Raw genomic sequence first — 13,362 nt, 5'->3', positions numbered from 1 at the left:
ATTAGAACAAGGGTTCCTAGTGTGTCTTTGGTGTTTTCCTCGTCACTTAGCTATAAATATATCTCAAATGGCCTTAAGAAGCTTATATGTTTGTGAAAGTAAAGAAAATATACTTCTAAAAGGTTGAATTTTTAAAATTTTACGTAGGCTGGTGGGTTAAATGATGGCACCATTCCTAAAAGGCCAAAGATGAAGGGTTGACTCTTGGTCTGACACAGAAAAGAGCTAGTCCAAGACCACAGATGGCACAGGCCACCCGACCGAGTGTTTGTCATATGTGTTCTGTGAGCTCACAAGGCTTCGGGGGAAAAGAAGAGGGGGTCCGGAGCAAAGCCCTCCTGTGGCCGGAGGGACTCCAAATTAACGTTTCTGAAGATTAGAAGCAGTCTCTCATCTCATCGATTTATCTTGTTATTTAACCATTCTCGCTGCTTAACGCCCTGAATCTTTTACAAGGCACCCATATCCTTGACCCATATCCTTTCCCGAAGTACCACTGCCTTTTGGGAAAATGATGAACCTTGGGGCCTGACTTCAAGAACTCTTGAGGCAAAGAATCCAAAAGCTGCAAAGGTTTTATCAGGTTTCCAAACCAGAGAACTATTCCATCTTCTTACACCTGTTTTTTGGGGGGCACGTCTTGGGTTTGAGCACAGCAACACTCAGGTCATCTCACTGTGTTTGTCTAGCTGTGAGCATGTGTGCATGTGCTGCGTGGGGGGTGTGTGTTGGGAGGGAGTTTATGAGGATCCATATGGTCTGAAGCCACACCTGCGGATTTCAGGATCTGGGACAGGATTAGGCACCTGCCCCTCTTTTCATGGTCTTGCTGTGCTCTGTCTACATTTTTCACGTTTCTTCTTTTTTCTCTTGACCTACCAGTTAGTCAGTTTTCCTGACGGACTGTTCTCTATCTCCGTTTAAACAGGAGCCAATTCCATTTGGTTGCTAAGTAGCATTACTCCCACTGATAGAAGCTTTCCTTCTAGGCAGCCTGATGTGTCACCAGGAAGCCTTTGGACAGACCACCCTGGGACAGATGCCCACCTCCGTTCCTACCAGGGGCCCCTCTGCCCCCCAAAACAGGCTCATGTTGCTGCCCTAAGTGGGAGGGTATTATCTAGTTGAATAACTTCTCAAACTTGTACTGTATTTCTCTCTATTTATTTTATTGTAAAAGAAATTCACATTTTTTGGAAAAATATTTTAAAATATGCAAACTTAAGGAAGAAAACAAAAGTCATAATCCATCACCTACCTATAACACCTATTAATTTTTGGTCATTTTCAAGTCTTTTCCTTATACGTAATTTCATATTCTATTGATAAAAATAATAACTGTCTAACTTTATGTATTTGTTGTTTAACATTAAGTTCTAGTTTTCCCGGTGTGTGTAAATACTCTTCAAACAGTGATTGTAATTAGGTGCAGTATAGATTACAGTGTAGATACACTATATTTACTTAACCAATAGTGGACATTTAGGGGGTTTCCTCTCTGCTAAAATTTGTCAGCATTTAAGGTCAATTTGTTAAAACAAATTCTAACCCTGTAGACTTACAGGGTTTAAAAGAATGAGATTTTTAGAGGTGCCTGGGTGGCTCAGTGGGTTAAGCCTCTGCCTTCGGCTCAGGTCTTGATCTCAGGGTCCTGGGATCGAGCCCTGAATTAGGCTTTCTGTTCAGTGGGGAGCCTGCTTCCACCCCCCCACCTGCCCTGCCTGACTCTCTGCCCACTTGTGATCTCTGTCTGCCAAATTAAAAAAAAAAAATGAGATTTTTAATCTATATAGTCAAATGGTTTCTAATCTATATAGTCAAATGGTTGCTTCAACTTTCACTTTCCCCAACCATGTAAGGAGAGCCCGCTAGTCTACAACATTGAATGACTGCTTTAAAAAATGAGGTTTGCTATGTTAGAAAGCGTGCTTTATTAGTTTATTTATTGCTAAATATTTTTTGCTAATTATTTATTGCTAAATATTTATTATATCAGTTACTCTGCTATTGTTGCTGCATGGAAGCAGTTGAGAGCCCAGGCATACGTAGGCAGGAAGATGAAACCCTTGGCTTTCAATTTTCACCAGTTGATATGCTAATCCAGTGAATATCTGTGTCTCCTGTAGCCTTCCTACACTGAATTTGACATCAGCGGCAATGTCCTCGCTCTGATCTTCAACCAAGGCATGATCTGGTAGGTCAGCTGTTGGACAGTATTAGCACTTGTAGAAAAGCCTCAAAGATCATTATTGCGTAAGGCACTGTAGCCTGGTGTCAGAGAAGTCCTCAGTCTGGGTCTAACTCAACAGCTGCCTTTGTAAAGTGGATTGCTAGGAAAAGCTAGTGTGTGTGTGTGTGTGTGTGTGTGTGTGTGTATTTCTAAATATATAATATATATTTATGAATATATATATAATATAAATATATATATAAAATGGATGTGCTATATTATATATATCATAGTGCATATAGTATATATAGTATATATGTTGCATATATGTATATATGTCTTGGAATATACAGAATATATTGTATATTATACATATTATATATACTATAGAATATAGAAAAATACAAAATACGTATATATATTTTTTCATATCTTAACTCTTGATCCTCAAAGGCACCTGCCTGTTTTGCAGAGCGTTCCTTTATCAAATACTGAGAGTCTGTTTCTGCTTTGTAGATTATTTGAAGGCTTTTTCTGCTTTTATATCCTCTGACACCAGGGTCTAACCGTGAAACATTAATGATCCCATAACCGCATGTTAAGGATGAAACAAATTAATGGAAGGCTCTTCTGAGAAACTGATTTTGTTTTGTCATTATTGAGTATATTTAGAATACAACTCGCTGCTACTTTTAAAAATACTATCTTACCAAATCCAGTAGTTCGTGGAGATGAAACACATCTTTTAGGAAGGTCAAGCTAAAAATACGATCTTTATTTTGTAACTTGTTTCACAGGCCATTTGCACGTCAGAATTATGTCTTTTGATGTACAAAGGACTGTCATATCTTTTATTAAATGAAAGCATTCTCACTGTCAGCCTTGACAGGTTAAGATGAGCGGATACAGTAGAATTGTTTTGGAGTTTAAAAATTGAATCACAGTATGTGACTCATCTGGGGACCATGTGGTCTTGGAAATCTGTCACTCTTAACTAAGAGCACCCAACCCACAGATAGTTTACACTTGAGCTTCTTTAATCCTACTTACACGTTTAATATCATAGTGTGCCATTGACCACACCATTGTCCCATGTACAAGGACCAATAACTATACAAGTTTTGCACAAGCTTCATATATTACTGAAATCCTTCAGTCATAGCTGGATTGAATAATTAAACCATTGCAAGACTGGACCTCTCTGCAAATGTTAAAATTATCTTGCTTCAGTAATATTAAGACTAGCCAAGGGCCCCATTGTCCTGCCATGGGAAGTTCCTGTGCCTCCCTAGGTCAATACATATGAAGGGAAGGCTATAAAAAGATGATCTTCTCAATTATCAGGTATGTTTAAAAATTTAATTCCCATCCTCTTACTTCCTAAATTTTGCAAGTTTTGGCTCATGTGTCCAGAGATAAAGAGTGAAATGCATCTTCCGTTCTCCAAGCAGGGAGGAAAGTCAAGGTGGCCCAAACTAGGACCACTGGCAGAGAGCGTAAAGGGAGCAGCTTCTGTAAGTTCTGCATCTTTCCTTTTCTGGAGGGGATTATGCAGTTACAGCAGAAAAATGGCTAACATGACACCTGGAAGAATGAGAAACCGTCACCTTGGATCAGTTTTAAAACTCCCTGGCTTTTACAGAGTGCCACAAATCCCTCAGACCTGGCAGGTGCCATTTGTGTAGACATCTGCTGCATGTCTGTTTCTCTCGCTAAGACAACAGATTGGCCTAGCAATTTATTTTCATGATCAGAAAAGCTGTTGTGATGGCTGTCCGGGATGAGTTTCACTTACAATTTTGTAGCTCTGTGGTCCACTATTGCTCATGTTGAGATTCTTAAATATCTACAGACCCTCCCCCATTTTCTCATGGGCGGACCCATTATTGAAATCTCTCCACTATCACCACACTATCCCTTTCTATGTATTCATCCTTTAGGTATTGGTCAAGTCTTGCTTCTTGTTAGTCTGAAGAAGACATTAGAAAGTGATGGTGTTTTTTTGAGTGTACAGAGATCATTATACACTTACCAGAGTTTCAGAAGCAAAAGAACTATGATTTGGACCTTTGGGTCCACCCTTGGTACAGATGGTCTTTTCTCATCTCCCAGGAAGCTAGTGAAGCATGGGGATGTGGTGTGGTGGCGAAGTGTGGACAGTGTGTTCTAAGTGCCGTAGGGTCCCCTGTACCAGGGGACTCACGCCTGGCAAGCTACTATTCTACACGGCATGAGGAACCCATACTTGAGTTTGGCCATACAGAAACACTCAATTCCCTTGGTTTGTGACTGGAGACATGGAGCTGTTGCTTTGTGGGTTTCTAATTAATGGAGGTTATTTACACTGATGCTATCAAAGTGAAACTTTATAGGTAAAATCCTTTTTGTCATGAAATGGGCTAAAATGACCAGTGAACCTTCATATGACACACTTAATTTAAAAATGGACAGCATAGGTTTTTGCAATCCTATTTTAAAATGATGAACACATATCCTTTCTCCCTCGTAGGAGGGTGTCGAGGCAGCAGAGAACACGGTACAAGGGAAGATGGGTTTGGACATTGCTCCAACACTGTCTCTCTGTGTACTAGGGTTGTCACCGTCTACTACCTCATTTTCTTGGTTGATCAAATGTGAATAATTTACCTGACGTGTACCGTGTCACCGGAGTAATAAGGAGAGCTCAGTGAAAGAAGCTTTCGTTTGCTTTGATCTTCTTGGAAGAAAAGCATTTTATAAAGCTGAGGTATTCCAGGGATCTTTAACTAACAGAGAGATGATGGGCTCAAGTCTGGGCAAGGGGCTTAGCGAGCCAAGCTGATTAGTGACTCAAAGACAGGATGGGCAGGAGGGTGCAGGTATCAGTGTGCTGTTTTTCTGGTTTATGGTTCTTGAGCCATTTCTTCAATATTTATTTTGAAAATCTGAACTTTATTTGTAGATGCACGTATACAGGTGTGTGCGTGTGCATGTGTCCAGGTGAAGGAAGCAGGTACACATAGAGGTACAAATAGATGCGGCTTTAGGTAAGTCTGCATCTTAAACGATGTATAGAATTGTGTCTGTGGATAAATTAGCTTATGCAGCAGTTCAGCAGAACCCCAAATCTCAGTGGCTTCCAAAGGGAAGCGTTTACTTCCTGTTTTCTCTACATGCCCAGTGTGGGTTGGTAGAGGGCTCTGCCCTTGCAAGTTACTTTCACTGTGGATTCCTAGACTGGCAAAATCGGGTCCATCTGGAACATCACTGGTCAGGAGAGCAGAGAGATGAGAACAGAATCCACACAGGGCTTTTAGTGTCTCTCGTAGTGAGACGCCTCATTATAATTACCATTTCATTGGCCAAAACAAATCCCATGGCCAAGCCTGCCTTTTAGAAGGGAGCAAGTATAATGATTCACGAGCATCTCACATCACTAATACTGGCATTTGAAGATACAGTGGAGCACTGTGTAATTCTGGTCCCATTCTTGAAGCTTGAGGATCCTCTTGCTCTCCTATAATAAAGATACCCTGTGCTGTTCCAAAGTCTATCTTCTTACCTTTTTTTAATTCATAAATTTTCTATTTTAGAACAGTGTTGGTTCACAGACAAACTGAGTGGAGAGTACAGAGCGTTCCCATACATCCCCACCCCCCGATACGCACAGCCTCCCCTACTGTCGACTCCCCGGATCACAGTGGTACACATATTATAGCTGATGAACCTGCATGGCTAGATCAGCATCTGAAGTTTGTACCATTAAAAGAAAAAAAATCATTTAGCTTCCTTTAGAGTCTCTGGTCCATTCAGTATGTTTTTGTTTGTTTGTTTGTTTTTTAAAGATTTTATTTATTTATTTGACAGAGATCACAAGTAGGCAGAGAGGCAGGCGGGGCGGGGGGGTGGGGCGGAGAGGCAGGCTCCTTGCTGAGCAGAGAGCCTGATGCGGGGCTCAATCCCAGGACCCTGAGATCATGAGCTGAAGGCAGAGGCTTAACCCACTGAGTCACCCAGGCACCCCATCCATTCAGTACATTAAACTATCATTCAAATCTGTTGTATGAAATCCTACCGACAATACGATCTAATTTTCGGCAAGATTCCAATTTTCAATGAAATCGTTTAATGCAAGTTTGAATCATTTCAGTTACAGAAATAGCAGAAAACAATTTCTTCATCTAACTCACCCCTTGTCCCCTACCCATCCCCCCCATATTTATACCGAATTTGCAATGGATTAGTTAAAGCAGCTACTCTACATATCCAGGAAATATAAAATGCTGAGCCTAACTAGAAGTGCCTAAGGCTTTATTACAGCTGGGACAGTTTGAAAGACAGGACTCTGCTTATTCTTCTAAAATAAGTGTACATCTATCCTCTTTTTGGTTTTGGACCAATGCTTTGCTATTAATATGGTTTTATGATGCTAATAGATTTTCTCATCAAAGAAAATTCAAATTTATTTTGTTGAAATCACCAACTGAACCAGCAAGTAAAAGTGACCCCACTTGAATGCTTCCTATTTAAAAGTGGCATTTAAAGATAGTTTCTAAAAATCAGATGCACAAAGCAGTGAATTTCTAGGACAAAAATTCTTTCTGAAGTAAGAAAGTAAACAGATTAAATTAAATGAATGTGTTGAATTTTTATCTCAAACACATAAATGTTCCTATACACTATTAAGAAAACACTGTCTATTATTGGGCATAAATACATCAGCTCTAAAACACCATAATAGCTACATAGCTAATAGAGGATAGCATCAGAAAAAGATAAATTTATTTGAATTTTTTCTCTTCCATTAAGAAAAATTAATTAGCTATAAGAAAAATAATCTAGATGTACAGTTTATTTGAATAGAATGAGTGCTTTCAGGGGCAGTTATATTAAAGAGAAGTTAAATTTCTGAATTTATTAATCAATGATTTGAGTATTAGAGGAAATCTGAGAAGTAGAAGAGAGAATTTAATACATGTGATACGGGGGTACCTGGGTGGCTCAGTGGGTTAAAGTCTCCACCTTCAGCTCAGGTCATGATCTCAGGGTCTTGGGATTGACCCCCACATTGGTCTCTCTGTGCAGCAGGGAGCCTACTTACCTCTCTCTCTGCCTGTCTCTTTGCCTACTTGTGTTCTCTGTCAAATAAACAAAATCTTTTAAAAAAATAAAGATAAAAAAATACATGTGATACATTGTTTTCTCTGGTGTAGTTTAAGTTTATTAATGAGAACAGATATCGTTAGTGAACGGCATAATTGCCATGCAACAATCCCATAGGCAATTCCTGGATAATGGAGAGATGGTAAAATGTACACAGAAGATGGAAATTGACCAGTCAGGTTTATTTATAAAAACGGGATTGTGGGTCGGACGCTGCGCTACGTTTAAACATGATGTGACGTGAGCAGGTGCTGTGTGACTCTGTTACCAACGAAGAGAAGACTGGGACTGAGCAGAGGCACGTTTGTCTTTCCAGGATGGGCTCCTTCTTCGCCCCCAGCCTCCCAGGCATCAATATCCTTCGACTCCACACATCCATGTATTTCCAGTGCTGGGCCGTGATGTGTTGCAACGTCCCTGAGGCCAGGGTCTTCAAAGCTTCCAGATCGAATAACTTCTACCTGGGCATGCTGCTGCTCATCCTCTTCCTGTCCACCATGCCCGTCCTGTACATGATCGTGTCGCTGCCGCCATCTTTTGACTGTGGCCCCTTCAGGTTCTGGCCTTTGAAAATGCTGTTTTCTTCCAGGCGTGGAACTAGGAATAGTCTCTCCTATGAGTTTTGTTTCCCCCTGCCCCACCCCCCACCCCGCCAACAGCGGCATTTTGGTCTGTAGAAATGTGATTCTTTGGGCAGTCAGGCCCATGAGGTAACATGGAGATTCTTAGGAAAGTCCCTCGATTTTCTTACTTGGGAATCGTAAAAGGGAAGATGATTTGTGTGCACCCGGGCTTTACCTGGGTAAAATACGGACAATAAATCAGAGCCATAAGAGGGTAGCAAAGAGCAAGGTTTGATGATTATGCTGGTGGGGATGTGAAAATTTTCCTGATGCTAGGCCAACACATCCAAAATTCAGAAGTTATCGCTAGGTCATCCCCAATAGGATATAATTAATTAAAAGTAGATTATTGCACAAGCTATGTAGAAATGGGATCATTATTAGATAATTATGAATAAAAAGTGGGTCCCACATTTTATAATCCATAATGCTACATGCCAGTAAAACATTGAGGATAATGTGCAGCACGTATAATCTCTCAAAATAACAAGGATAAATCGTTCACATCAGTAATGAAAAGTCAGTAAGTCTCTCTGATCCAAACTGAAATGGACTTTTTCTCCAGTTCTCTATGACCAAGTTCTGTCTGTGACACTTCTCAAGGAAACAAAGCCCCTGGGATCTGAGGAACTGAGATTTCATTCCCTAAATAGGGCCTTAGAAATGAACCTACCAAAAAAAAAAGGAAAGAAAGAAAGAAAGAAATGAATCTACCATGGACCCCCACCCCACCCTCCGCTCAGTTGGTTAAGCGTCTGACTCTTGAATTTGGCTCAGGTGATCTTAGGGTGGTAAGATTGAGCTCTGCACTCACCAGGCTCCACACTGGGCGTAGAACCTGCTTAAGATTCTTTCTCTCCCTCCTCTCCTCTGCCCTCTCTCTTAAAAAAAAAGAAATGAAATGAACCTACCACAAGTCCCCCCAAAGAATCTCTGCCAGTTGAGTCACTGGTCAGCATGCATTTGATTTCTTTCTCCTTCCCAAGTGAAAGAAACGTGAACGTGATAAGCCACGTGGGTGACAAGCATGAGCCCATCTTGCTGTCAGATGCCAAGTTATTAAAGTCAAAGTTTCATTGCTCATAGACTTAAGTATAAAGGCATTTTCACTCTAATAGTAGTTTGAGGAGTTACTGCTTTACTTAAAAAAAAAAAAAAGGAAAATGTTAAGCCAGCTGATAAGGCAGAAACTACTGGAGTTCTGTCATACTTAGGAAGCTGATGTCGACAAATCCTGATCAGTTCCCCCCCCCCCACCCTGGGCTGAAATAAATAGTGCAGACAGTGACATCTGGAGACTAAATATGAAATTGCAGTCTTGAAGAAGAGCTTGGTCTTAATAAACATCTAATGAATCTCTGGGTATAAAGTTCACCAGATAAGCCGTTCAAAGACTTCAGTTACTTGCAAATTACCCATGCAAGTGAATATCCACATGGAGTTTTAGATGTGCTTTTCGCTTTCTAGTGGCAAGTCGATCTTTCTCAGAAAAATCTATCAAACGAAGGGAAATCGCACGAGGTCCACATGGAGCTCGATGGAACAAGTACGTTCCTGTGAAAGATACCATTGAGTTAGACATGTACCATGACCACACAGTTTTAGCCTTTTGAGCCTAACTCCTCTGCCTCTCTTTATATGACACACAGTTACTATGAACTTAATGAAAAAAAGATGAGATCGTATCTAAGGTGTACTCTCTGATTTTGGTCAAGTGTTTTCCAATTGGCAAACTTAGGCAAAATTTCTGCCTATGTATCGAGATTCTGAAATCAAGAAAATTTTACATATTTTCAGTAGCATGTCAGGAAAGGGGTATTTCTATCTTACTTAAATAGTCTATTTCTCATGTCAGTTTCCTCATTTAGGAGCAAAAAATAAAAAAGTATGCTTTGTTTCTTTGTTTGGACTTAAATGTTTAAAAGGCTTGCTCTGCCCAGAAACTAGGAATGAGTTGAAAAAACATGCATTAATAGGAGCCTCACGGCTTGGCCATCCTAGGGATCCTGAGTTTGGGGTAGTTTGCTCAGCCTGTCTAGTCTGACCCTATGTGGCAGCTGCATGGGCAGCAAACATGCATTTGAGGTAGGTTAATGGGTGGCCCCACAAGGGACACAGTGATGGCTAATCCCTCCCAGATACAGGTATGTTTTCTTCAGGTAAGGTGGCTCCATTCCTTGGAAGAAGACCCATTCTGTAAAGCAGTTTGATGAGGTGTTCTAGCTTGTTGTGGTTTCCTGAGAGCTGATTAAGGAGTGTGAATTTTCCAGAAAATTATTCCAATAGACTGTTAAGTGGATTTACCTTAAACAGTTCAGCAATCCCAATTAAGAAAAAAATTCTCTAATTGCTCTACCATATTGGCTGACGTGATGTTTCTCCCCCAACCCCTCGCTAATAATTCTGAACAATTTCTAATTGTCTAGGCTCTCCATTCTCTCCATGTCGGTATCACCGTAATTATGTTTGTATGTATTTTCATCTTACTGCCAAGGTATTGTGTGTTCATCCTAGAAAACCTGGAAACTATAGAAACATTTCTACACGAAATAAACAGTTCTCCTAACCCCAAAGATTACCAACTGAAATAACAACTCTCAACATTTCGGCATGTTGTGTTCTGGTTTTCATTTTATGCAGCTTTTAAAAATAACTGAGATCGTACAGTAAGTGCAGATTTATATTGTATCGTGACACTTTTATATTTATATTTACTTCTGTTTTACATTGTGGTGCTGCTATTTTATTATTTATTTGCTATTATATTTTATGTGTGTGTGTGTGTGTTTTAATAGTGTTGCTGGCTTCTTGAGGTTGGGGATAGAATATTTTCAACTCTATGAGTCTAAACACAGTAGAGTGTTGGCCAGTAATCTGAAGGAATGATAGAATAACGACTGCTTATGCATTAAGCATTAGAGGAAATGTAGGAGTAAACTGGACGCTGATTCCGGTTCTGGAAGCTCTCGGCCCACTGGCAAGACAGGTCTGCTCATAGACATTCTAATACAGGGTGGATGGAGCTATCTATGCCCATAGGACCTTACGTGCAGTGTCATTTCATCTGACCATACAGTCACAGCAGACTGAAAAGGAGTTCTGGGGATGTTGGGATGTGGCACACTTTGGCTAAACTGTCAGAAAAAAAAAAAAAAGGATTTTTAGGGATCAGTAGTTGCTTCTTTAGTTTGTATAGAAGTAAGAGATCTGGACTCCCATTAAGATGCCAGACCTCAAAAGGGGAAAATCCCCAGAGATGCTAATGACTTTGAATTTGGGACAGTCTGGATGCAGAGAAGACCTTTGTGGGTAGAGAACATTTTGTAAAATTCCGGTCCCCCCATTCTAACCACAGTCATCAGCCTCAGCCCAAGAAGTTGGAGAAGGGAGAGTGGATGGTCTTACCTTCTCTCGTCCTTGCCTGTCGTCCCACTCGAGCTGTATCCCCCATGTCTAGGAGAAAAGCATGACCAGTTCGAATGGATGAGGACAAAGAAATCTTAGTGGAATAAACTGATATAATCTTGAATGGTCTGCAAGCTACATTCCTCCTTAATACAGACAGGTCTTGCTAGGTGCAGATTTGTAATTTGTGAAGCGAAACTTACACCTCGGCAGTTCAGTAACTAACTCTTGACTAGATCCTTGGGGTTATTCTCAGTCTTTCGAAAGCTGTTATTAGTTAGACCATGAGCAAAAAAAAAAAAAAAAAAAAAAAAAAAATCATCTGGAACTTGTAGTTCATGTCTGTCTAGTAGGTGAGAATGTATAAAGATCAAAAAACAAAAGCAAAACCAGAATATGAAGTGTTATACCAACCTTTATTCTGAAGATACATACCACTTGGCGATAAATAACCTAATCTTCTTTTCTGAGAATTACAGCTTTCACAGTCAAATCAATATGCACACACAGAAAAAATAGCTTGACATGATGGGCATTACTTTATAATTCTGAATATTATGCCCGAAGATAAGACAGACTTCCTGCTCTCATTTTTCTAGCTTACAAAGTTTGATTCTTACCTTAATGGGCTGAGAACAAACCCATTAAGGATTTCTGCTTTTCAGGCTTATTTTCCTTCTTTTCGCATTTTCTGTTCCATGTAGTGGGACTGAGCCAGCAGTCATTAGGGCCTGTCCGCAAGAAATGGCAGAGCGAGAAAGGGCTCATCATTCAGCGTGGCTACCTATTAATAACTCCCACAAAAGCAGTCTGTGGAAAATGAGATAGCAGCTATTGCATGGGAGAGATATTGGATTATTTGTGGACTTTATTCCGTTAAGCTCTTCTTTATGTTCATTTCCAAGGCTAATTAAACAATTCGAGTGCACTATTTATTCAGCCCAAAGGGAGTGTTCCCCAACAAGGACAGCTGGCTGAGGGGTAGAGTTATGAGCTATTTATAAAATATATTTCAATCAAAATCTTAGAAATACAGCTTTAAAAAACCTTCTCCTAATGCTGTGGTTAAATTCCTAATTGCTCAACTGTGTGTTTCTGTTGGGATGCCATGTCTCCTCCCTCACCTACATGTTGACAATAAGAGGTCAGAGTGCCCAGAGCTGGGGCTAAACATTAGGTTCCCAACCTGAAAGAGCCCTGGGGTGGTGTTTGAGAACGATTTCTAGTTTTTTTGCTGCCATCGTGGTTTTTACCTAGGTTGTAAATAAACCTCTCTCCCCTGCCCCTCTTTTTTTCCCCAGTGGCAAAAATAGAATGTTCGAAGTCATTGGAGAAACACTGGAGCATGATTTCCCAAGCTGGATGGCAAAGATCTTGAGGCAGCTTTCTAATCCCGGATTGGTCATCGCTATCATTTTGGTTATGGTGTATGTGCTTCTCCACTCATAGACAGGGTCTTTGTAATGAAGAATGGCTCCTTGTAAATGTCAGCTTTTTTTTTTTTTTTTTGATTCTTTCTTTCTTTCTTTTTTTTTTTTTAAAGCTTTCCCACGCTCTCTAAGGGTTGTGCTGTAATCTCCCCAAATTCAGGGCTGAATTACATGGTGGTGAGAGGCTGAAATTCATGAGCCATTTTCTAATCCTATTGGATGTAATTCATAGCCATCTGCATCTGTCTTTGCCTGCCTAGGATTATAAGATTTGTTCCCAAGTAACCAAAATAATTATCAGTAAACAGCTAAAGCAAGGGAAACATAAATGCTAAATGCTAGATCTAATCAGCACATTGAGCTTCCCCCTGTCTCTGGGCCCCCACCTCTTGTTCCATAAAGCAGATGGCTGGGAACACATAGAAATGATGAGCCTCTGATTTAGTATTCCCTCTGGGGGCCCTATAGGCTATATTTTAGGACTAAGGGTTTAAGGGGTTCTAGAAAGTACCATGTCCTTGTTCCTGAAAGGCCATCAGTAAGTGTGTGTCCACAAAAATACAATCAGAGAATCAGAAGGGTCTTGGAAAGG

At 40.4% G+C, this 13,362-nt stretch overlaps 1 protein-coding gene across 1 annotated transcript in view; it reads left to right on the top strand.

Annotated features, from left to right (window-relative positions):
* Positions 1-13,362, top strand: part of TMC1 (transmembrane channel like 1) — a 382,443-nt gene that overhangs the window by 361,961 nt on the left and 7,120 nt on the right. The window contains exons 21-23 of the mRNA XM_032306873.1: positions 2,127-2,194; positions 7,629-7,868; positions 12,642-12,767. Of these exons, the coding sequence (XP_032162764.1) occupies positions 2,127-2,194; positions 7,629-7,868; positions 12,642-12,767 (434 nt within the window). The remainder of the gene's footprint in view (positions 1-2,126; positions 2,195-7,628; positions 7,869-12,641; positions 12,768-13,362) is intronic.

Source organism: Mustela erminea, chromosome 12, assembly GCF_009829155.1.
Source record: "Mustela erminea isolate mMusErm1 chromosome 12, mMusErm1.Pri, whole genome shotgun sequence".
In the NCBI taxonomy this organism is placed as follows: Eukaryota; Metazoa; Chordata; class Mammalia; order Carnivora; family Mustelidae; genus Mustela; species Mustela erminea.
This window is presented reverse-complemented; position numbering and strand designations above follow the sequence as displayed.